This window comes from Haemorhous mexicanus, chromosome 9 (genome assembly GCF_027477595.1).
Source record: "Haemorhous mexicanus isolate bHaeMex1 chromosome 9, bHaeMex1.pri, whole genome shotgun sequence".
Classification (NCBI taxonomy): domain Eukaryota; kingdom Metazoa; phylum Chordata; class Aves; order Passeriformes; family Fringillidae; genus Haemorhous; species Haemorhous mexicanus.
Window position 1 is genome coordinate 10,410,959 of NC_082349.1, and position 24,073 is coordinate 10,435,031.

Below are 24,073 nucleotides of genomic sequence, written 5' to 3' on the forward strand. Positions count from 1 at the left end.
ACACAACAGTATTTGCTGGTATTCTGAGGGAAGCCCACTCATGAAAAGGTTTACCAGAGATGATTTTATCAGAGATGCTTGCCTCAGCAGATGGCTGTATGCTTTAAATTTAAACAGAGAGACATAAATAGTAGAAAAGAAGAGAGGGTAATAAGAAAAATATTAAACTGCCCAGTGCAAATCCTTGGGGAACTTCTATTGCAATAACTGACCTCCCATATAGCACCATTTATTTCATATGCTGGCAGCTTTATAGGTGCTTGTACAGCTACAGACGAACACCAATTTGCCAGTGCAGTTTGTTTTGATAACTGTTGTCTTCAATAAATCTATATTAAAATCAAAGGGAAAATTAAATAGACTGAAGTCGGTGGCACTAGAGATAAGGTAGCACATTACTACACTGGCCTCTTCAGCTGGAGGAGCTTTCCCAAGCATGCAGTGTGGGTCACAGGTGTGATAGATTTCAGTGGTCTCAGCTGTGCTTTCTGATGGCAGCCAACGTGAGTGAGAATTCTGGTGGGGGAATTTTGATATTACCAAGGTCAGTTACTTTCAGGGCTGTAGCAAAGGAGGAGGTTGGGGGAGGATGCACCACTCACTTCCACAGGCTCTTTCTCTTGGGTTTCAAAGGACAACTGCAAGCACACAGGTCAAGGTCTCCAGCCTTCGAACTCCATGCTGTGTCTCCCAGGACCTCTTAGGTGCTCCCACTCCTGTGTGACAATCCACACAGCTGGTACCTGTGGACTGAAAGCAGCAGGAGAAGCAGCATCTGTGAATGGCCCCCTGGCAAGCGGGATGTCTGCATCTCAGATTTTTCTGGACATGGCATGTCCTTCTCCTCTCTACCCCTGTCAGACTAGGTACCTCCTGCAGCATTAGGGGAAGTCCTGATGGAAGAGAGGGAGGAGAGAAGAGAGAATAGAAATTCCAGGAGAGTGCCAAGAAGGAAGGAAAGAAGAAAGAAAGAAAGGAAGGAAGGAGTGAGCTAGGGGAAATGATGGGAGGAAGAGAGAGGCTGGAAAAGGAAAGAGGGTCTGCAAACACTGTAGATGAAAGAGAAAGAGGCAGAAAATAGAATAAACAGAGGGGGAGATAGTGGGGAAATTAAAGCAGCGTAGGCAGAAGGTATGTGAGAGCAAGGGTCTGACACCCACAGCAGGCAGCAACCCTCTACTCCCCTCCCTGGTGAATTCAGCTGTCCATTGGAGGTGTGTGTTCCTGGAGATAAAGTTTGGTGAAAGGAGCTGCTTTGGTCAGGAGTTTAGGAACTGCTTCAAAGACACACTTGAAGCAGCAGGGGCTAGAGATATCAATTAATTATTTCGTTTCAATGGGGCAGTTTAGAGGAATGTTGAATTCAGGAAGTTTTCCATAGCACAAAGCATCACAACTGAGTCCAAATAAATAATGAGCCTAAGAGACTTCATGGTAGAGTAAGCAATTTTTTTTTCTAGTTCTCAGTTACTCAAATCATTGTTTTCTGGTAGAAAATTGGTCTTTTTTACCAGAAAACACTGATTGGAGTAACTGGGACCATTTATTAAAGTGTATCAACATTATCCAAGCTTTTGCTGAGAAATTATTACAAATATGAATATGTGGGGGTTTCTCTTTTTTTCCCCCCTCATCTCCTTCTGACAGTATTGTTTTATTCCTGTTCTACATTTGTACCCGATTTGGTCCAAGAATTTGGCCTAAAACATGGGATCTCCTGAGCTGGGGGGAAACCAGGAGCTCTCTGAGTAAAATGTTTTTCCTTTGTGAAGTTTTGCTTCCCTGACCACAGAAAAAAACAAACCACAAGTGATGACAGGCCTGTGCCAGGCCCTTTGCCTGCCAGCCATCAGACCAAGAGCGAGTTCAGGTTTTTCAGGAACAATCATGTTCCCTGGGGTTGTTCAGACTGTGCCAGGCACTCCTCCCCCTGCTCTAGTCTCTTATGTCCATCTTTTAAAGGCACATTTGAAAAATAATTGTTAAAACCCATTGTAGCCCCAGCTTAGGGCAGGGATCCTTGTTGTTCCTGATATTGAGTTTCACAAAGACATTTAGCTGGTTTAATAGGAATCTTAAAAAAGGGTGGGGATTATGCCTGTCAATGTAATCTACAGTATGAGGAAAGGAAACAGCGTGGTGTAATAGATGGTTTGGGCTTCTAGAATGATGTAATAACAAAACAAAAGAAATGTCAAAGTGGTAAAGTGAAAAGAAATACACTTTATTTGGGAATATGTCATTAAACAGCAACAAAAAAATCCAAGCACTAAACTGTCCCAACTTAGGTCAAAAATCATATTTTTTGAAACCTCAGAATTTCCCAAGGGACACAAATTCCTCTGTTATTATTTTTGGCCAGCTGTCTTCCATATGACTGCCCGTGAAAAGTATTTTATCTCAAGTTAAAATCCCACACATAAAAACGTCTCTCTACCTTCCAGCAGGTGTGCTTGTCCTGTGGGAAGATTTGCTTTATCAGCAATGTGTTCCTCCAGGAGAAATGCTTAATTTTAGATGTTTTTTCCATTTACACTTAGAGTTCAAGACACTTGAGGAGCAGCTCAGTATTGGGTGGCCTGTGCAGGCTCAAAACCCTTCCTTTACACACTGCAACCCTATTAGCTAAAATACTGGCAAAGACATTTTGGTGAAGCTTTTTTTTTTTTTTTAACGTCACATTAAAAATGTTTAAAATGTTTAAAAATTTCCCATTTCACTGCTGTTGATGCCCTGACTTTGAAATACAGCTTTCCCATGACAACATAGCTGTAAAACACATTCAGCTTTTTCTTTTTTCTCCTTTTTTTTTCTTTTTTCATTTTTTACTAGTTAGCAGTGGAGTTTTGCTATCGCTATTAAAATATAAAGGATAAACTGCACCCAATTGCACAATATTTTTTACCAGGGTTAAGCCTGAATTTCTTTGTGGATGGCATTGAAATATCAAGATTAAGTACACAGTGCGAGAGCACAAGGGTTTTACGACATACAATAATGTAGAAAAAGCTTGTGTTTCTTTAGCAAATTGACATCACTGCTTGCCCTTCTTTCTTTGTACTTCTTGGGTCTGATTTTTAGGAGCAAGAGTTGGAAAAGGCATGGCAGATGATTCAGTGCAGCTCCCTTGAGCTGAAATCACGCTGGCACCAATGGGACGTTTTACAGTGCTGTAAGTGGCTGGTTTCATGGCTCCCACCACTCCTCTCCAAAGGTGATCCCACAGTTTAATGCATCATAGCCTTAGGAAATTTCTCCTGATGTTCAGCCTGTTTTCCTCTGGTCAAATATCTTGGGGAAATCTTTTGCTGATGATGGGTCATTTTATTTTGTGTTTTGGTGCTGATGCCTTCCTGACACATGCAGTTTTTCTGCTCATTCCACGTACAAAGTGGGAGTGAGGGGCAAAAGCTGGATTCACTGGGATCCACACAAAGGGCAAGAGCACTGAATACAGCCCGAGCAACACAGTTGTTTATGTTTGCTTTGCATTTCTCTGCATCCTTTTGCACTTGTGGTTAAAGTGGGATTTTTTGGAGACAGGACCAGCCTGTCTGACTAGCTTTGTGTGCTCAGTCAATAGAAGGTCCAGCAGGGATGATTCTGACCATTCCAGCAAAGCACAGACTAGAGAAATAAAATGTTCACATGCACCAAACCCCAGAAGTTTGCTCAAATCCAAGCAAATCTCCTATGGAGACATCCCATCCTGATGTGAAATGTCCAAGACTCCCTGTCCTCTGTTAACATAGCCCAGTCAATAGCCACTTTCTGATGTCCTGCAATGTTTTTCTAATGCACTTTATTTCCTAGCCTGCCAAAGGCTGTCCCTCTCACCTCTGTTTTAACTGGAAAAGGATTTCCACCCCATGGCCCTGATTCTGGCTGAATTAATGTCTTTTGAACTGAATCAGCACATTTGAAGTTAAAACAGATCCCCACTGAGTCTGTACATTTTTATTACTGCGCAAGGAGTGCTTAGGAAAATAAAAGGAACGAGAAAGCCCTGAGAGTGGACCACCCTGTTGAGGGGGGAAATGTAGAAATCAAGCATGTTTATATGAGTGGTATTTATAGGGTCAAGTGACATATATATTGTATGAGGCCTTGGAGCCCAGCTCAGGAATACCACCTACCAGTCTGGGCACTCCTGCTCAAGAAAATTTAATTGAAACTGAAGCAGGTGCAGAGGAGGTCTACTAAGATGGAGTGGGAAATGGAAAGATAAGATGCTAAGGAGACATGAGAAAAAATGGCTTATCTATGCCACCAAAGCAAAGATGGCAAAAATGACTGGGATCTGAGAGCTGCCTATGAATACACCAGGAGAGGGAAAGAAACCAACAAGCTAAATGAAAGGATCATGTTTCCAGAATAAATTGGAGTAAACTAGCTATAATTACATTTTATCTGGGAATTAGTGGTTTTTCCATCTATCAGGTGGAGAAAAGCTGAAGAAGCCTTCTACTTGGGTTAGCATGGGCAAGTAGAAAGACATATTTGAAGATGGAGGTTGATAAATTGGGATGTTGGAGAGGAAATTACATTACAAGATGGAGGAGAATGGCTCAGTATCCCTGGGACTTCTTTCCTGACCAATACACCTACCTGTGGATTGCTTTTATCATCTGAAATACTCTTTTGCCTTTTCTTTGCTAAGGACATCAGCACCTTTACAATCTCCTGTCATTGTCATCCAAGAGCCCTGTGCTGTATCTGCAAAGCTCCGAGCCCCACAGAACTGCTGTTGCTCCCAAATTCATCAAGGGGGTCACTGTCAGACAATGAGACACTCTTGCTCCCACGGGGTTTGAATGAGCTGCTTTCTTTCAAAACACCCTTTAATTGACAGCTAGAAATAGCTTTCCATGATGACAGGCTGTCATTAATATCATTCACCAGAATGATACCCCAGTGATAGTCTCTGTGTTTAGAGGGAAAGGGAGAGAGAAATCCTCTGCAAACAAATGTTTCAACAGAATACAGGAACTGAGCTGTGGTTTCAAGAATGACAACATGAATATAAAAATGTACATTGTGAATATTAGTATTCCCTTAAATATGTACTCACGTTGGTTAATGAGTCCCACCGGTGGCGTTAGTAACTGAAGGATTTGGGTTGGCACGTTATTAACTTGTTAAGTAGAAAACAGTGATACAAAACTACTTGTCATGTGTATTATAAGACATTTAAAAGTTTCACTCAGCATAAGCAGCTGAACAGTATTAACAGAGTTGCCTTTAAAATGATCTGATGTTTCTTTGTGCCATAATAATGTAAAATCCCCTTGCTTTAAAAGGAGCTGTGTTCCATGGACCCTTGGGAGGGAGGCACTGGAAGAAGGGCTGGGGAATGTCCCTCTTTCTCTGTGCTGACCCAGCAGCAGGCAGAGACCTGACAGTTGATCTTGGGTTAGGATAAGCTCAGCCCTGTCTTAATACAGAGGATCCCTTGCAGTTGCCACATGAGGCCAGGGTGGTTTATTCTTTATTTTCTGCCTTACCCTGCCCCACTGGTTTGCTGCTTTCTAATCAAGCTCTGTCCATCCATCAGCCCAGTGGTGGCTTAACATCTGAGCTGAATGAAATGATGCTTTGCTCAGAAACTGATGGGGTTTTAAAACAAATAAAACTTCAGGTAACTGTAGACCAGGTTGCTGCATCTGCTGGCAGCAGGAGAGGGATCCAGCCATAGGAGAGAAGGTCACAGCTGGAATCTGAGCTGATTTCCACCTGAGGTTTGAAGGTAGCCTTTCATGTAAATTAGGACAGAGCAGACACTGCCCCAGCATGGCCCCTATTTTCTATGGGCTTCTTCTAGCCATCTCAAAATCTGTAAAGTAGGGCAAGCAATTAAGACACCAGAGTGACTCCTGAAACACGCTCACTTGCTCTCGGATAGAGCCGGTCCTGAGTCAATGGGGTCACGGGACTGACGTGGGCTGTGCTAGCTGGAATAAATAAGGTGGCCCTAATGAGCAACTATCAGCCCTTCTGACCACTGTTCCCCACCTGCATGACCCAGTTTGTCAGCATTCCTTGCCTAGGGCCCCATGGCAATTGACAGCCTTTAGTGGCACAGTCCCTTGAGGAGGGAGCTGTTCCCAGTCAGGATGCTACAGGGGCCACGTGCAGCGAAGGGCACGCCACAGGGTGGCTATTGATCACCCTCATTTATTTTTCCAGAAGCCTGGAGTGAGCCAGATTAATCTGTAGGTGACATTTTCAGTGGCCTGCAGTGTTCATTTGAGGCATAAGACAGGCTCAGACATGAACAATACAGAAACAGTGACAATACTTCGTAAAACATGGCTCTCCTTTAACTGGTTTGGGTGCTGATAGTCGTGCCAGAAAAAAGGCCCTCTGAAAGTGCAGTTGCTGAAGGGAATCTCATTGCTCTCCTTTGGTGGATAACTTGTATGGGTCTCACAAGGCTCAGGGAGGCTGGCAGAAGCCAAGGTAGGGGCCCTGGTTACTGCAGATAACTCAGCTGGGAAAAGGGGTTTTCCCCAAAGAACTGGGCAGGAGGAAATCCGCCTGCTGTACTGCCTGGGAAACCTGGGAAACAGCACCAGGCTTGGCCAATGAAAGAAGGGCATGCACACCTCTATGAGCCCTTCATCATTTGTCTAGACCAAGGAATTACGTTTTACTGCAAGATGCAGAGGTCAGCAGAGGAAAGGCCTCTTCTCTTTCATCCTCTTAGAAACACAGGCAGGCTGTGAGCCCTAAATTTCAAGCTTTGGGACTGCAGTGTAATTTCAGCCAGTTTCCATCCCTGCTAAGGGAGGGCCAGGGACAGATTGCTGAAGGAACAGCACAATGCAAAGGCCTTCAATTCACTCTCCTGGTCTCCTGACAAACCATACATCAGTCACCAATGACTTGACAAATCACAGCAATATAGCTAAGCTTAGAAGTAAAATTTCACATTATCCTTGCTTATGTGGGTGGGAAGCTGAGAGATGCCAAATCTAAGAGGACTTAAAGGAACTCTTACTATTATTAAATGGTTTGCAGTTGGTATTTTTATAGTTCTGACATGATACTTTCATGGTTCAGGCCTCTCATGTTCAAGGCTGCACACAGAGGAAAGGATAAATCCAGCCTGAAGAGCCAGCAACTCAGTTAAAGGCAGGAGAACCAGGCAGATTCAGTCAGGCAGCCAGCCCACCTTGCATGGAGCATCAGTCAGTGATCTCTGCACTCTGGTGCTTATCTTTGTCCAGTATTTTAAGACATGGAGCCAGAGGAAGGCTTAAGGAATGATTTGAAGAGGAGAGGAAGATGACAGGTAGGATTGCTCCTGCCTGCAGGCAAATGATGGGTGAGGAGGCCTCTAGAATCCCTCACAGTCCTATTTGCATGAGTCAGTGCTCTGAGTTTGTTCATCATGCATATGAGGAGTATCAGGGGTGTGCAAAGGAGTGCTGGCTTGAAGTGTGGAGGTGTGAGTGAATGTGAGAAGCGGGGAAGGAAGCAATGAATAGCAGGGAATGGCCCCAGCTATAACACTTGCAGCTGAGATTCCATGAGTTATGGATGCATCAGCAGGCTAAAGATCAAGTATCATTGCAGGTAAGTTCAGAGAATCACGGAATTGTTAGGGTTGGAAGGGATCTCTGGAGATCATCCAGTCCAATCCCCTTGCCAAGGCAGGGTCACCAGAGCAGGCGACAGAGGAAAACTTCCAGGTGGGTCTCGAATGTCTCCAGAGAGGGACAATCCCTGGGCAGCCCGTTCAGGATTCCTTGCAGCACCGGCCGCTGTTCCAGCGCAGCTGGCAGGGATGGGGCTCAGAACCCTTGCAGAGTGTGACAGCCAGAGAGATCAGACCCGTGCTGGCTCAGGGTGCCAGCCGTGTGAGTGGGGAGGAGGTGCCACACCTCAGGGCTGTCAAGCAAAGAGCAGGCACGGCTCGGACAGGTTTCGGCTGAGAGAGATGAGTGAACACAGAAGGTGGAGGCATCAGGAGTTGGGGGAGGTGTCCTGGCGAGGCGGTGGGATGGCCCTAGAGGACACAAGGCGGGTAAGTGCTGGCCCCGGGGCAGACCAGAAGTCGCGTCGGCGGGGAGAGGATGAAATTCCGCCGGGCACGGGGGGTGGGAACCGGCGCCGGGGAGCCGGCGCGACGTCGAGGCGCGGCCACGCGGCGGGGCCGGCCGGAGAGAACTACGACCCCCAGGGTGCCCCGCGGGGCGGCGCGAGGCACGCGCCTGCGCGACGGGGCGCGGCGGGTCGGAGGCCCCGCCCCCGGCGGCGGCGGGCGGCGCTGCGGTTGGGCGGCGGCGCTGCCGCTCAGCGCGGGGTCGGGGGTCAGAGTGCGGGCGGTGAGTGGCGGTGCCGGGCACTCGTGGTGCGGAGTGCGGGGCGCGGGGCCCGGCCGGGCCGGGGTGGCTCCGCCGCGGGGGTGGTGCGGGAGGCGGGCGGCGGCTCGGCCCAGCCCTGCGGGGCCCGGTCGGCGCGGGGGGCCCCGCAGGCCTGGCGGAGACGTGGGGCCGCCGTGGCCCGGGGCGGGGGGTAAAGGCCCGGCGCGGAGCGGGGGCGCGGCCCGGCCCTCCGCGGCGGTGGGGCTCGAACCGGGGACGTGGGGCTGCGGGCCGGGCCGGGCCGGGCCGGGCCGGGCCGGGCCGGGCGGGGCGGGGCAGGGGTGCCGGTGCCCGTGAGGACCCGGAGCGGCTCCGGCCCGAGGGGAGGGCGCGGGCTGGCGGCGCCTCGTCCGCTCGACGGCCGGGTTGCCGGGCCCTCCGCGCCCTGGTGCGGCTCGGAGGGGAGGTCTTGAGGGTGGCTGTGTCAGCAGTCCCCCTGATCCCAGCTGCAGCGGGATCAGTTGCTTTCAGGGCTTGAGGAAGTGAAAAGAGCCCGTTTGCCCAGGGGCTGGGCACGGGCTGAGCTGGAGACAGCAGCAGCGGCAAGGATTTTTTTATGTTTTGGGATGTGGAGGTTCATAGGTGTAGGTAATGAGGGAGTAGGAGGTTTGTTTTGGTTTTTTTTCCCCTATATTTTTTACCCTGTGAGATTGAACTGTTCACCTGTCTCAGATCTGGAGAGTGAAGTAAACTTGAGAAAGCTTAGGAGTACAGTCTATTTACTTGTTTCTTGAATGGCAGTAGGAATTTCTTCTCCTTTTCTTTTCTTGCTGCTATGCTGTTACAGGTGTTTCTTCCCAACTAAGATGTATGGATAGGTATTGTCATTTACTGCTGATGTTCTGTCTTTTACAAGTCCTGTGTCTGGTGGATTTACGTGGTCATTGCTGGCCTGTTTGCTAATAAGTGTGACATTTGTTTCGCTACTTCTTTACTTACCTAGTTTCTTTATTGAGCTTTTGGTTCCAGAGATGGTAGATTGGCAGCTGCTGTTTAGTCTAAACTCCTGATATTCTTTCAGCTGTGATGCAAGGGGACCAGCAAGTTTTCTACTGTGTTAATGCTTGCACATGTCTCAGGAAGGATGAGGTATAAAGGGCTTCAGGAAGGTACATCTCCAAAGCACTTGTCCCATCAGATGCTGTTAACAGCTGTTTGAGGATTTTACCTGATTTCTTTCTAATGGTAACTTGAATAGATTTTGTTCTGTAGTGTATTTTTGCAACATTGTAGCATCTCATATAGCTTGATATTAAAGTTGTCATTTGAACTTCTATCCAAGAATGAATTATTCTGAAATTCAGTAGTATGTTAAAAGTCTAGTCCCCACTGATTAGTTCCCACTGTGTAGGCTTGGGAAATTTGATTTCAGATGGTGTTTTTTGCTTCACATATTTTTGTTTCCATTTTGAAGCACTGAATTCTGCCCTTTGCAACTGAATTTTCACATTAATTTACAGTGTGGACTAAATGTTTGTTTTATTTCAAAGAGTGGCCCTGTGGCCCTTTCATTCATCATGCCCTGTGGCATTCTTGTTCATCTCAAACTTTGGGTTGCTCTACATGAATAGTGTGTTTAGTTTGGGTTTTTTTTTTTTTTTTTTTGTAAAGTTAGTGTGTCTAGACAGATTTGAGTGGTATCAAAATCCAAAAGAAGAAAGTGTTTAAAGCCTTTTAAAAAATGCCTATGTGCCTGATGCTAAATAACGAAGACCTTGGATTGAATAAACACTGATAGGACCTAAAGTTTCTATTCTGCGCTTAAGAGATACTTCAGTTTGCTTTCTTTAGAGGGCCTGATTACAGCTGGTTTGGTGCTTACCTTGTTTTGATTTTGTTAACTTTGGTAGGCCTTGATTTTTTTTTTTTTCCTACCCTCTTAAATTTTGGAAATAGAGTTCTGGAAGACTCTTAAATGTGTGAAGTATTTGCCTTTTACCCTGTCTCTGTGTCAGTCCTGTGGCCACCTGCAGTGGAGGGCCCCAAGGCTGTAGAGTGCAGGTGTGGTGACATCCAGGTAAATGGTGCAGGGCTGCCCACTGTGCCTGGGCTTACAGGGGAGCATGGAAAGCTGTAAGCAGCTGTGCTTTTGTCACAAGTCTCTCTTGGATCTGAAGCAGGTGTTTTTGCTAGAAATGGTCCTGCTGAGACTCCTGGTGTTTCACTGTAATAGTGATGAGCTAACATACCAGTATGGTGTCATGGCAAGCAGGGAAATAAGGGAAGAACTGGACAAGTTGAGGCTGTCAAGGCATAACCTAGAGCAGAGGTGCTGGCTGTGCTAGGGACCATTTGGACCATTTTCCTTCCCTAAGAGAAGTGATCTCAGCTGGCCTCAGGCCAGCTGAAAAGTTATGTTCTCTCTAGATGTGTTGTATAGATAAAGCTACTTCTCTTCCAACCAATTTTTTTTTTTTTAATTTCAGCTGTATTTGCTACAATCTATTTTTTTTTTCCCTGTGATTGAATATTAGGGTATCCATCTTCCTTGGCAGATTTTCTGGGCTGAGACTGGGTTATGTGGAAACCACGCCCCACTGTAGCTGCTACCTTGCTTGGAGCCTTTGCCAGTGTACCAAGACACAGCTTTGCCAGAGTACTGGCTTTCTTTTAACACTTTTGGAGCTCATTTGTGAAGATCAGAAGTTACTGGTGTATTGACCAAGCAAATCTTGTTTCCCTGAATTCAGGCTAAGATTCAGTTGGCACTCTGAGGTGTTAATCTTCATTTTTCAGATAACGAAGGTGTGCAGCTATATAAGTGGTTTGAACAACTGTGGCATTCATGTGTATGAAAATGAAGTAATTATGTGTGCCAGATACCATTAAACAAAGGGTGGCCTACTCTGTCTCCTTTCCACTAAATTAGGCCAATGTGCAATAGTAGCTTTTACTGACTAGATGGGTCGTAGCTACAGATCTCTAGCTCCTGGCGCTGAAAGCTGTGCTGAGGATTGAGAGCACTGAAGTGCCATAAATTTCAGAACTTATCTCAAAGACCAGGGCTGGAAAAGTTTGAATGAAAACTAAGACATGTTGTTTTTTGACAGCAAATGGATTGACCATTGGAACAAGCTGTCTGAAGGTAGAGGGGAACCTCCATTCTTCATGCTGCAATTCAAGGCCAGAAACTTTACTGAAAGATGTTCAAGCCTTTGGGCTTAACTAAGGAAATGGAAACTTTAGGGCCAGCATTACATGAGGTTGAGACCAGATGGTCTGGTGGGCTTTGTGAATTCAAGTTTAATGTGTCTATGCTGCTAGAGCCAAGATAACTTCTCTACTCTCTGCAAAGTGCCATGTCATCCCAGGTGTCTCTGTCCTGGTCTGAGTACATGGTTTGGTGAGCAGCTGAGCTAACCAACAGCCCCAATGGCTCATCTCATTCCTGCTTCTGCCAGTGTGGGCTCATCCTCTTCTTTGAGCTTTGGTATTCATCCAGTCTGGCCCTGAGCTAATTTGTCTCACTAAACCAGCCAGAAACTATCTTGTTTTAATTGTGTTTTTTTTTTCTGGCTGTGTTAGTCCTTTTATAGGTTCCTGTGGTTGAATCTGCTCCCAGAAGGGCCAGACAAGCTCAGGAACTAGTGTAACATAATCAGCGGGAGAGCAAGACTGAGAGGGAAGGACAGGCCTGCCTCCTTTTGGCCTCCCAGAACTGTTGGCTTGGTTAACCTCATTTTGTGTAGTTTCACACTGGTGCATTTTCTTATGGCTCCCAGGCAGAGGCAAGAGACTGGACTAGAGGATTTTTGGTCTGATCTTGTGCAACTGTTCTTTTTCTTAATAGCAAATCTGTTCTTCCTCTTTGGCTTTTGCTGTATGTGTCCCTGTTATTGCTTCTTTGTTTTAATTTTTGTTCTTTCCTTTCTTTACATTTCTTCTAAGTGACCAGTCCTTTGCTGTGTGGAACTTCTTCAGACTCCAGCTTAGACCCGTTTGCTCATCTGCAGTTACTCTTGGAGAAGGTTTAAAAATACACAGCAAAGCCTGTCTTAGGAGACCAGTCAAGGAGCTGACGAAAGTGGGTTGCCTAGCAGAGGTGGCCTAATAAAATTGGAGTGGAATTGTACTGTGCATCTTTGGGATGGCTTCTGGGTGGTCTGTTCAGACAAATTCGTGTCCTGCTGGTGTGGAGTCTCATGTGGGTTTCACTGTGTTGTCAAGTGAACTGAGATGTGTTTGTTTCCCAGCTTTGTAGGGTGCCATAGCTCCAGCAAGTGCTTCCCTAAGTATTCAGCGCCTTCGGCCTTGCACATTGTGATCTCACAAGCCATCGCGTCTGTGATGTCACAATGGAAGAGATTCTGGTGCTCTGACATGTGTGGTCGTGCCTTTGACAAATCAGCCAAGGAACCCAGCGGCAAGAATGAGCTCAAGAAATGGGAGAGACCTTCCTTAACCCAAGAGTGCCCTCCATCCTTTAGTCAGCCTTTTCCATGTTCACTTACCTCTTCCATAATGATCATACAGAGGGAAACTAGTGCCTGTTTAGGGTGAATTATTTTTTTCAGTTGACCTACCAAGATGCATGTTTCTCCCAGAGGAGCAGTTGCTCAGCTCTCCTCCTGTACCCCTCATTCTTTTCTGTTGTTCCCCTCACTTGTATTGCTTCTAATTTTAGACTGTAAGTTCTTGAGAACAGGGACCTCCTCATCTGTAGTGGGAAGAGCCTGGGTGTGATTGTGGAGTACTGTAAAAACAACATAATGAATGCCAAGTTGTATCTGAGCTGAGTAATGATGGGGCAGCATATAGACGTGCCGTGACATTACAAATTTTCCAAAACACAGGCGTGGTTGTCTAGCAGTGCTGGAGACAACCCCAGCCAAACGTGAAAGGAGTGCAGCCATGAAGTGTACTGTTCTCATGTTCAAGTGATGATACTGTGAGGTTAACAAATTAAAGAAAGAAGCAAATCTACCTGTCTAAAATTGTGTTACTTTATTAAACAGTTCTAAAAGCTTTGTCTTTTGTTATTTGTTTTACTTTATGTTGGTTGGTTTGGGTTTTTTTTGCAAGTTTGAGTGCTGAGAGTGGATAAGCTGGTCTTGTTCATAGTCTCTTGTTTCCTGCCTCACAGGCTAGCCAGGTGCTGTCATTTTTGTACTGTAGTTCCTCTAATGAAATATTTGGGTTTAGGTTAAGGTTGATTAAAAAACACCCTGAGTTATCCCTATTGTTCTTCAGTTATATTTTCACACAAGTGAAATATGGGCTCACATTTGACCTCTGAGTAAGCATTTGAACAGTTACCAAAATTGAAGTCCTGCATTTTTTGTTATGCTGTGTTCCAGGTGTCACTAAATGTGTGCGATTTAGTTCTACAGAAAGCATCTCTATTACCTTTTTTTTCCTTCCATAATTCAATAAAATAGACAAACCTGACTTACATTTTTGATTGGTTTTCATTGCTCTAGCCTTTAGTTCAGTTGTCTGTTGGAGGCCAGGAGTCACAGCTGCCCCTACCCGGGTTTTGCACAAATAATAAACTGAAGCATTTTACTCCCAGAACTTGCTTGCTTTTATTTTTTAATTTCAGTTTCTCTTGTAGTTTAGGTTAGTGGGGGGTTTTCTTGTTTGTTTTCTAATATGGAGGAGGGCTGTCTTGTCATAAGGAAGTAATTTCACATGTAAGTGAAGGCTCTCATAAAAAGTAATTTCTTGGGTCACCCTGCCAATGTGAAGTTAGGTGTTGTCTTCCTGCCCCTTCCCTACTCAGCTTATGAAACTGGAAAGTAAAAGGAAATATTCTGGTCTCAAAAGTTAACTGTTATTTTAATGAGATGTAGTTGTAAAAAGTTCATATTTATATTATGTGCCAGGATTCATTAAGCTCAAGTTCTCAGTAGGCTAATTTGTCCTTCCATTGATGAATTTGACTCTGGAGCTTATGTGGTGCACATCTCTGTGGCTTTGGGGCTGCCCTGCAGGCAGGGGACAGCATTTGCACTGCCCTGCTGGCTCTTGTCACCAGCATTCTTCACGTGGCAGGAGTTTCCTGTCTTGTTCCTTGCTGCTTTGGTTGTCCCTAAGCAACTTTCCCAGTAGGAAGCCTGGCGTGCAACGGCCGCCAGTGCAGATTCTTGCTTCACACTCAGTGGGGTCCCTGGCAAAGCTGATGGCTGCAGCTGACACTTGCCTTTCTCTTGGCTTTCCTTCCTTACTGGCAATCAAACTGTTGTGCTTTTGTACCATGTGCTTGGACTGCTAAAGAAGCAAGAGCTATGGTCAGCCTGAACTTGTCATGGTACTTGCAGCTGATGTCCAGAGAACATTTTTTTCTGAATTTATTTTTAAAATATAGATGCTGATTTTAGTCAGTACTGTCATGTGTGACACACAGTGTTACACAGCACAGAACACAAACTATCTTCCAGCTGAAACCCACCACATACGGCCATTTCCCATCTTACTGGGTGTAACAAATGTAAAGTGCTGTCACATTTTCCTAGGTCTGTGTACAATCTGTCAAAATAATTCCTGAGGTCCAACCTCAGTTCATGGTCCCATTACATTTCATACGTATCTGTGTGAGGAATTTGAGTTGTGTGATATGAAATATTAACCTAGTAGGGTTGACTGCCAGATGTGACAGCTTGCACTGTCTGAGATTATAATCTGATCCTGTGTGTATAAGAAATATATATATGGTGTTTTATGTAGGTTTGGAAATGGAATCACTGAACATGTGCATTTATATGGCAAGAGCTGGGTTTTTAATTTTTGAAGCTGCATTGCTTGCATCGTTTTCTCTCTGAAAAAAGTACAGGATAATTACTAGTGCTTTGCATTGTCATAACCATTATAAATGCTTTACGTGACATCTAATAAAGTGTGTTTGCTCACCAGCTATCTTGTGCTCTGAGGCACTCTGACCTTGCCAAAGAAGATGATGTGAGGTCTTCCCAGGGCACCCAGAGCAGTGGCTGGGTAAACATACCATTAAAACTTCATTTGGCTGAAGGTGCAGAGTTTGCAGTGGGGTTGCCCTTGTTTGTATGCTGCCTGTGTAGGGAAATCCACATGCAATACCCCACTCATGCACCTTTGTTCAGAGCACTGCTCCCTCTGCTACACGGGAGAGTGGGGAGGGAGGCTGCTTTTAGCATTGGGAGCCTGATCCTGTTGCTTGACGTGGACCATTGCAGAAGTTGTTAGTGTAAACAAGCACTGGATGTTGGCTGTTAATTTCCTCCATGGATGTCACATGGTGCTTTTGTGACCCTGACCTGCCATGCCAGGGTCTGGCAGGATGCTGCTGTGTCTGCGTGGGGACGTGCCTGAACCCTGCTGAGGCGGCTGGTTTGCCTTTGCCATGGACTCTGGCTTGGAAACCTCTGTACCACTGTGTGTAGTGCAACCCAGCCTGAAGATTCATGGGGTCCATGTCAGATACCTTGGTCTTGCCAGTTAAGATACATTACAGAAGAGATCTTGCTGTGGGTGGGTGGATAATACATGTTTTATTGCCTGCATTTGATATGGGGTTGAAGCCTGTCTGCCTCCCCCACTCCAACTGTGTGTTTTATTTGATGCAGTAGGCTAAAGACCAGGTTTTCCTGCAACTAATTTACAAGCTGCTTTATTCTGAGAGATCACGTTTGTTGTGATGGGCCTTTAGACTCATAGTAGTTGGAAGATTTAAAGTATGTATACCTTAAATATCTGTTATCTGGCACATGTTAGAAGAAAATATAAGTAACTTCTATTTGGCTGTAAAGCATTTATTAATGACAGCCAAAGCTGTAGATGAAAAGGCAATTGGTCGAACCGAGCCCCTTCAAGATAAATGCCATGTTGGGCTCTTCATTTTTGGTTTTGCAACTTGAGTTTTCAGTTTTCAAGGTACCTGCTGTCTGGCACAGTGCTTTAATAAAGCAAACAGCTTCAAAACATGAAAGCCTTGAGGCAGGGGCAATGCATATATGCTGTGGAATTGGCAATGTGGGCACTGGCTTGGTCTTAAACAGTTCAACTTCTTTGATTTTTGCCTTTCACTCAAAAGCTTGGAAAGGGAAGGTTACCAAATGCGTGTTTACTCGGAGCACACAACCTGCTTAGCTGCAATTATCTCCTAATCTGGTCCTTCCGAGTTTCTCTGGTCTCGCAGGTAAATACAGATTTAGCCGTTATTCGAGGCATATTATTTACCTCATTAAGTGTGTGTTTTGGCACGTGCATTATTTACCTGACGGACTAACGGATGGGAGAGAGCAAATGCTGTCTTTTGTGCAAACAGTGACTTTGTTCATGAGCAGCAAGTCCCCATTTTGCTGTGGCCACTTTGTCTCCATGTCTCATGGTGGGTGTTTCCATCCCTTCATGGTAGAGCAAAAAGACAGCACAGGCGTGGGGGGCCATGCTCATAAAAGGGCAGGTGGGTGGCATGGACTCCATCAAGTGATGAAGTTCTTCCACAAGCAGTGGGACCAGCTGTGGGGATAGATTTAAATATCTTATATAGCTTGGTGTGTGTGTATATATATGCATACACAATTAGAGGGGGTACTCCTATCCTTGTTCAAGAGGACTGAGTTGGTGCAATTTGCTTCTTTAGCTATCAGTCCATGTACCCACCCATGTAACACCTTGAAGTAGTCTTGAATTCTTGTCCCTGTAGATGTATTAACAGCCCTGAGGCTGACCCATATTGGATAATGACAATACTGGTAACTTTTTCCTGCAAATTTTTGGAAGAAAACTAGCAGGAGGGAAAATCCAGGTTGTCGCAACATGGACAATGCAATTTATTTAATAATGTTTTTTAAATGAAAGTATCAGAAGGTGATGGCTGAGTGAGGTATTTATTTGGGAGGAAAACTGTAGCCTATAGAGTCCTGCTTGCATTTTACACTTCCTGCAGTACCTGCATGTGATTAGTTGAACTGATAGCCTCCTCTGGGAGAAATACCTGAAATTAGATGTGGAGTGTAGCACTAAAATCACATCTCTGAAAAACCTTGTATACAGAGCAAACGAGAACTTTCCTGGGGAGGAGCCTTCCATCCACTAGCCACCTGGATTTGTAATGGAAATGCCATGTTTTGGTGGAGCTGGCAGATGTTTCAGGGTCAAGCTGTTTGGATAATTTCTAGTGTTGGTTTGTGTATTGCTGTGTTTAATTTTTACCATGTATCAGAAACTGCATTATATATGAAAAGATAAAGAGCCTCAGAAATTTCAACAAGGCTTAGATTGGATATTCTGTGTTTTAGTTGGTTTGTGTTCTGTTCTGCTATAATGAGGTTCAGCAGTGGGATGTGATCTGGTGCCTGGAGCCATGACTGTTGTGTATCTCATAGTTCTTAATTTAGAGTCATTTGCAGAGGTTAATTTCAGTTGCCTGTGATTCTGGACACCTTTAGCTCAATCCAAATATCCTCTCTTGTGCTTAGAGCAGGTTACTGTGTTATTTCAGATTTGTGATGCTGGAACCTCCACTGGGAAGCACAAAGGGAATCCCTGTCAGAGGAGGACAGTGAACAGATAGCAGTAGAGATGAGATGTAGGTGTGCATGAGTAACATGAGTCTCTCTTCAGTTTCAGATGCCTCTGGATGTTCAATGATAGCACTCCTCCATACTGGAGCAGCAAAGTTTCCCCCAAACTTACTTTCAAGGTCAAGACAAGCTGTGTCCCCCCTCTTCCCAGCTGGTGTTCTTGAAGGGTTCCACTCCATCGTAAGCAGGAAACTGGCGTCCCACAGCTTTGGAGCTTCCATGGCAGCAATGTCATCCTTCCCTCCACAGAGATATCACTACTTCTTAGTGCTGGATTTTGAGGCTACATGTGATAAGCCGCAGATTCATCCTCAGGTAAATAGTTAATCATGTTAATTATTGCCTTGCAAGTTGCTGCTGCTTTTCTGAGAGGTAAAAGGAAAAAACACAGTACTGGCTCACTAATTTTTTCTGGTTTGTCCCACCTCCTTTCTGTTGCTGATTCTCCAGGGCTCTTGCCAGTCACCTGCTGTCTCAGGAGCAATGCCAGGACTGTGTGGTGGGAATGAATGAAAGAGTCTGATTTCCATCGAGGAAGTGACAATTCATGTGTTATTGAAAACAACTTTAAGTCACGTATACTTATCACTTGTCTGAACTGGGAAGGGTCTAAAAGTTTTTGGCTGGAAACTTGCATTAATAGATGGCAGCCATGTTTGATTCTGCAAGGGAAAATTCTACCATTGGTAGCTAACAGCTTTAGGAAAAGAATATTTTGAATGATGGGAATATGTGCAACATAATGGTATTTTTAAGTAGAGAAGAAAAACAGTTTGTAGTTAATTTCAGCAAGATCAGATATCTTGCCTGGGTTTTAACTCTGGAGTGTAATGAGGCAGGAAGAATTCAGCTTTAGAGAGATCTTCCAGTGCTCTGTCCCTTGAGACATACAGAGATCCAGGTGAAGTACAGAACTTTTCTGTAAACAGTTCATCCAAAACTTTTCTGTAAACAGTTCATCTGTAGAGCAGATTAGTAAAACTATTCTCAGTTGTCATCAGGATAGGCCTAGGTTTTTAACTGGAAAACTGTACTAAAAAGAAAAAAAGCCCCTGATGTTAGTTTGGTAGCGAACAAACAGAATTTTTGGATCTAAAGTGGACTCAATCTCCTCTGCCAAGTAATTGGTCTGCATGTGTTGGTAATACCTCCATTGGGTCACAACAAGTTCCTTTTGCTTTGTTTCAACTATATGAAAGGCTTAAGCAGTTTTCAGCATGGTGTCTCATTACTGAAGTGCCCCAATGCAGTGTGTGCGTTTCCCAGTGCCGCTGTGGTTTTCCTTGCGCTTGTCCTAACAAAGGGTTGCTGCGAATTGGGATCAAACTTGACTCCTGTCTTCCCCAGTAGTGCCTTGGTGGATGCTGCCTGTTCTTTGCGTTTCTTGAAAAATGGATAGCAAATTCCCTGCTCTTTGGCTGGCTTTTTGTGGGAGGCTGTTGTGGCTCTGCATCCAGTTCTACTAGCAGGCTCTTAAGCGCTCCCCAAGTGAGATATCAGGCTATTTCCTGCATGCTCCGCCTCGGGTGCACAGACCTGTCAAAGCTGTAAATTGGATCTACCTTGTCCCTTTGGATATGGGCTTGGTCTGTGCACATTTTGATGCAAAACCATGATGCATGGGGAGCTAGTTTACAGCTGGTAGTAAAAAGGAGCATGAGTGGAATATGATTACTACTGTTTTAAGGAGCTTTGTCCCCAAGTCCTTGCCAGAGAAAGTAATGGTCTGGGCCAATGCAGATCTGCTATATATTTTGTTGGTGAGATAGCACCTTTAAGGTGGAGATGTTCTTCAGTGTTGTTTTTCCAGTCTGCTGTGTTCAGTGCCTGTCTGCATCATATAATGTGTTGAAAGGACTGTCAGTCCCTCACATCCTCACCAACAAATTAGTTTGACAAATAAAGAAATTACTTTTGCTACATGGGTCTCAATGTAGCTGGAAAGGCTGAAGGTCCCTGCCAAAATCTGGAAATGTTATAAAATGAGACTTCAGTTGATGCCCCTACCTACCTCTTTGGTCTTTGCTGACCAGCATGGCTTTTGTCCTCTTCACTGCTAGGCTGTATGTCATGGTGAGCAAACTGTGCCATGCATTTCAGCGATGTTTTCTGCAAAGTTTTAGTGACAGAATCTTTCACTGCAGGATTGATAGACAGGTTTTGGAGGTTTGGTCTAAGGTCAGAGCTGGGAGCTAGAAATGGTCATGTGCTGATCTTCACTGTCATACTGATAATTTTTTTTGCTTTTATTTTAATACCTGCAAAATAGAAATCTAGATACAATGAAATTCAAATGCAGTGAGATTTGATGAGAAGGCTGTGTATAAAGAGCTAAGCTAAGCTGTGATCCACAGCTTTAAGTGGGTAGGCATAGCTGTAAGTTTAGCCATTCAGCCTAAAAATTTTGCAAGAGTTCACTTGCCACCATACAGCACATTTCACATTTCTCACTCACTGTTGTTCAAAATATTCTGGCTTCTTACAAGAAACTATTGAAAGAGCTATCTTTTTATGTACACTAAGATGTGTGACTGCCACATCTGCTCCCCCCTCCCATTGTATTTACTCGTGCTCCTCTGTAACTGGCAGCCTTGCTGCCTTTATCCCTGGGGAAGTCCTTCATGCTCATTCGTGAGCCCTGAAGTCCCCTTCATTTTCATTCCCTTTCACATTGCCCGATCTCTCTCTGAGGTCTCGTGGTATGGCCTCTGTAATGGGGATCAAGGAGGGTCAAGGACAGTGGTATTCCCCTGGGAAGCCATCTGCATTGTGGCTCTGGTGGCTGAGGCTGCTGGCTGAGTGCCTTGTGGCCGCTGCCCTGTGCTTTACCACTCACTCCTGTGTCAGGCATCGAGGGTTCTTCATGTTCCCTATACCCACAAAGGAGCAGGAACATCCTTGCAGCCCTGACTTCTGACTGCTTTCAGAAGATACGCCCTCCATCAGTGCTTGTTTACATACACATAGAAACCGCCCAGCTTTATTGGTTTTCTGCATGTTTGCATGAATAATGGGACCATCCCAGAGAGGAAAGAAGGTGTGAGGGGTTTTAACTGCACAGCCTGTGTCATGTTGTGTTTTAGCCAGACAAAGGTCATTAGGGGTTGGCAGCAAGAGATGTTTATGGCGGCCTCTTGCATCTCTTTAAAGCTTGCCTTGTGCCTTTGGAATGTGATCTGAAGCCCAGTGGGGTCAGTTGGGAGCTGTCATTCTGTGGAGGTCGGTGGACCCTGCACAGTGGTGGTGTATTTCATTTTTCAGCTCTGAGATTTTTCTTTTACTGTCTGGTAAGAGTTTATAAGCACCTGCTTTTATACACTGTCAGCCCATCGAGCTGGATACATATGAAGCTTTAGCTTCATGAGAAGATGCATGAATAAGTGGGAGTCTTGCTCTTTTGTCCTTTCGTCCTTGTAGACACCAATGTTTATGATGGTCAGTGCTTTCAGTGACTGTGTTAAGCAGCTCCACAGGCTCAGATCTGTGGCTGCCTTTATTAATGCAGTAAGAAGGTGTGCCTCTTTCAGTCAGCAAGCCAAGTATCTTGCCTTCAACTTCAGTCGAGTGGATGAAAATAAGTGATTTGTTTTAAATATAAAAGGTCTGATGGTAGAAATCAGATCTGTTCAAAGCTGAATTTGAAATTAGCCTTCTATATATGATGTTAATCTCTAATTTATTAAAGCCACTTAAATGAAAATCAAATAAAATTCAAGCTCTGTATGTCTGCTGCCTGGAAGTGTAGAAGAGCATCAGATCTCTGACCTGCTAGAAGGACCTGGATCTAGGAGTAGCTGAGCTGCTAAATGAGCTTTTGGTAATGATAAAGTTGTGTTTTTTCAGGTGTTCATTGTCTCAGATTCACACAAATTGGTAATCATTTGGGAAGTAGTAATTGGCCTCTTTCAAACTCTCTGTAAAGGGAAAATATGAAACGTTCAGATCTTCTCATTGCTGAAGAAGGTTGTGACCAGAAGTGGAAGAATAAATTGTTTACAGACAGTGTTTTCTGTGTCCTCCTAAACAGTACTTTTTAAATGCAAAAATATCTTGATTTTTTTTTTTTGTCTGTGTATCCTAGATACTTCAACTCTGTTTAGCATGCATTTAGATTGTTATTTTGGGAGAATTTTAAATTATAATTGCTGTCAGATAAAACTGGATATACTAATAAATATAAAACATCACTCACCATTTCAACATAAAACCATAAACACTGACACAGACTAAGCAGATGTTCAGTTACTAATTTATTTTTGGTGTTCAAACAAATCTGGATGATCATAGTACATACTGTGATTGGCAAAAGTGTATTAACAAATAGAAGCCAGTCCTTCTGTAAGGTAATATTTAGTACAAATGCAGAAGAAGGTTATATCAGATTCGGTGTGTATTTCCTTGAGTGCTGCTGTAAAAAGCATTACATGTGTTTTCCCTTGAACATCAGTCTCACATCCAGCTCCCAGTCACGGGCAGGTACAGCTGCAGTGGCTGTGATGATCTGTACAGCTGCCTGTCCTGCTCTATCTGTGATCTTGTTACCGCAGCAGGGACAGCTGAGTCGTGTGTCTCTGCTCCTGAGCTGCTTTGATTTATAGACTGACCTTGTAATGGGAATGGATGCTGATTTCCACCAAATTTAGGCCATATCAACAAATGTGCAGTCCCTGCCAAGCTCTCTGTGTAGGGTGACTAGATAGAAGATAGAGAAGCTGCCTTGGGAGCCACAGCTGAAGGTACTTTGAAGGAGGAATATGTCCTTGAAATCACAAACTTGGTGCAGGAGGAGGTGATGGAGGGATCACTCATCTGCTGGGGAGCAGGCTGCAAGGTACCTTCGGTGTGCTTTCCACATCGTTTTCTGTGGAGACTGCATCAAGGTAATCCCAGATGAAGGCCAGGATGGGAATGCAGGTGTCTCACACAGTAACAGACATTGTCACAATCTTACCCAGAAGTGGATAAAGGACCTGTGTGCACCTGTGCCTGCCTGTTCTATCTAGACATCCCCACGTAGCAGCTTTCTTCTTGCACTGTTTTTGTGTGGCTGTTAAGCTCAATGCACTAAAATCACCTGCCAAAACCTTTATTGAGGATGATCATGAGTTGCTGAAAAATAAAAAAATTCATGCTTGTTTCCCATGGTAACTTTAACTCAGCATAAGTATTACAGTAGAATATTAATCTGTAATTACCTATGTTCATGCATCTTAGGCTTGGGTGTAGTTTTAATAACCTACTTCTCCATTCACCTTCTCACAATGCTGTTTCTAGAGAAATGCTGTTAAAAATACATGTAACATAGTGATTTGAAAGTATTTTTTTTTCTTTTTACTACAGGTAAGTAAATATGTATATATTTGTCACCTCTTTGCCAGTTATGGCTGTTATTATGCTATTGTTCTTACATCAGAATGCTTTAAATTTCTAGAGTGGCAGGAAACAGTTCATATAAGAGCCCTTTCAAAAGCATTTTCCTGTTTGCATTGAGTTTTTGAACAAACTTCTTTAGGCCTTGTAGCTTTAGAGGGTTGCACTGCACCTGGTGTCTCAGACCTGAATTTGGAGACCTCCCTCATTCTCCCAGTAAGTGGGGACAACCTTGCTGTGACCCATACCATTCTGACAGGGTGGGTTATGACTTCAGGCAAAAGAATTAGCTGTATTTATTTTAAACCTGATGAGCTAGAGAACATGAACAGTTATTGAACCCGAGTCTCCTGGAGAGCACAGCCATGAGACCACCAGGCAAGACATCTGATGTTCGAAAAAAAAAATCAAAGCGCTTTTTTATTTAAAGATATAAACCCAGCATTATAATAGCAACAAGTCTAAAATACCAAGGCACTCGGGTGGCCAATGGCTGCAGTCCTAACCTGACCTAACCTGCTCAGCTTTTGGCTGGTTATTGACAGGCCGATGAGATGACTACTTTAAAGCAATCAGTCATGTTGCCCTTTCCCTCACAGTGTGCGGAGACCCCACATCAGTTATGCATCCCAGCTTGCAATTTCCCACCTGTGCTGTTTGAACACTGTATCCTTAGCTGTGCAAACATTACACATCGTTTAGGTGACAAGTTGCAAAGTTAAGTAGACTTGTTGTTACAGCAGAAAGTAGTTGAGCAGCAGTCACCCTGAAAGGAAAAGATCCAAGCTAGCTCAGGAATGTGCAAGTCTGCTGGATTGTTTGTTTCTCCAT

At 44.5% G+C, this 24,073-nt stretch overlaps 1 protein-coding gene across 4 annotated transcripts in view; it reads left to right on the top strand.

Moving 5' to 3' along the window:
• The first annotated feature begins 7,882 nt into the window (after positions 1–7,882).
• The window catches only part of ERI3 (ERI1 exoribonuclease family member 3), a 129,840-nt gene continuing 113,649 nt past the window's right edge, over positions 7,883–24,073 (top strand). For 2 of the 4 annotated variants that reach the window (XR_009487482.1, XM_059853969.1), the window contains exons 1-2: positions 7,886–8,029; positions 17,913–18,187. Coding sequence is in view for 3 of the 4 variants with exons in the window: in XM_059853969.1 (XP_059709952.1) it covers positions 17,936–18,187 (252 nt within the window). In the remaining variant the exon portion in view is untranslated. Of the gene's footprint in view, positions 8,030–8,245; positions 8,331–17,912; positions 18,188–24,073 lie in introns of those variants that run through there. The other 2 variants (XM_059853971.1, XM_059853970.1) reach the window with 2 other exon arrangements.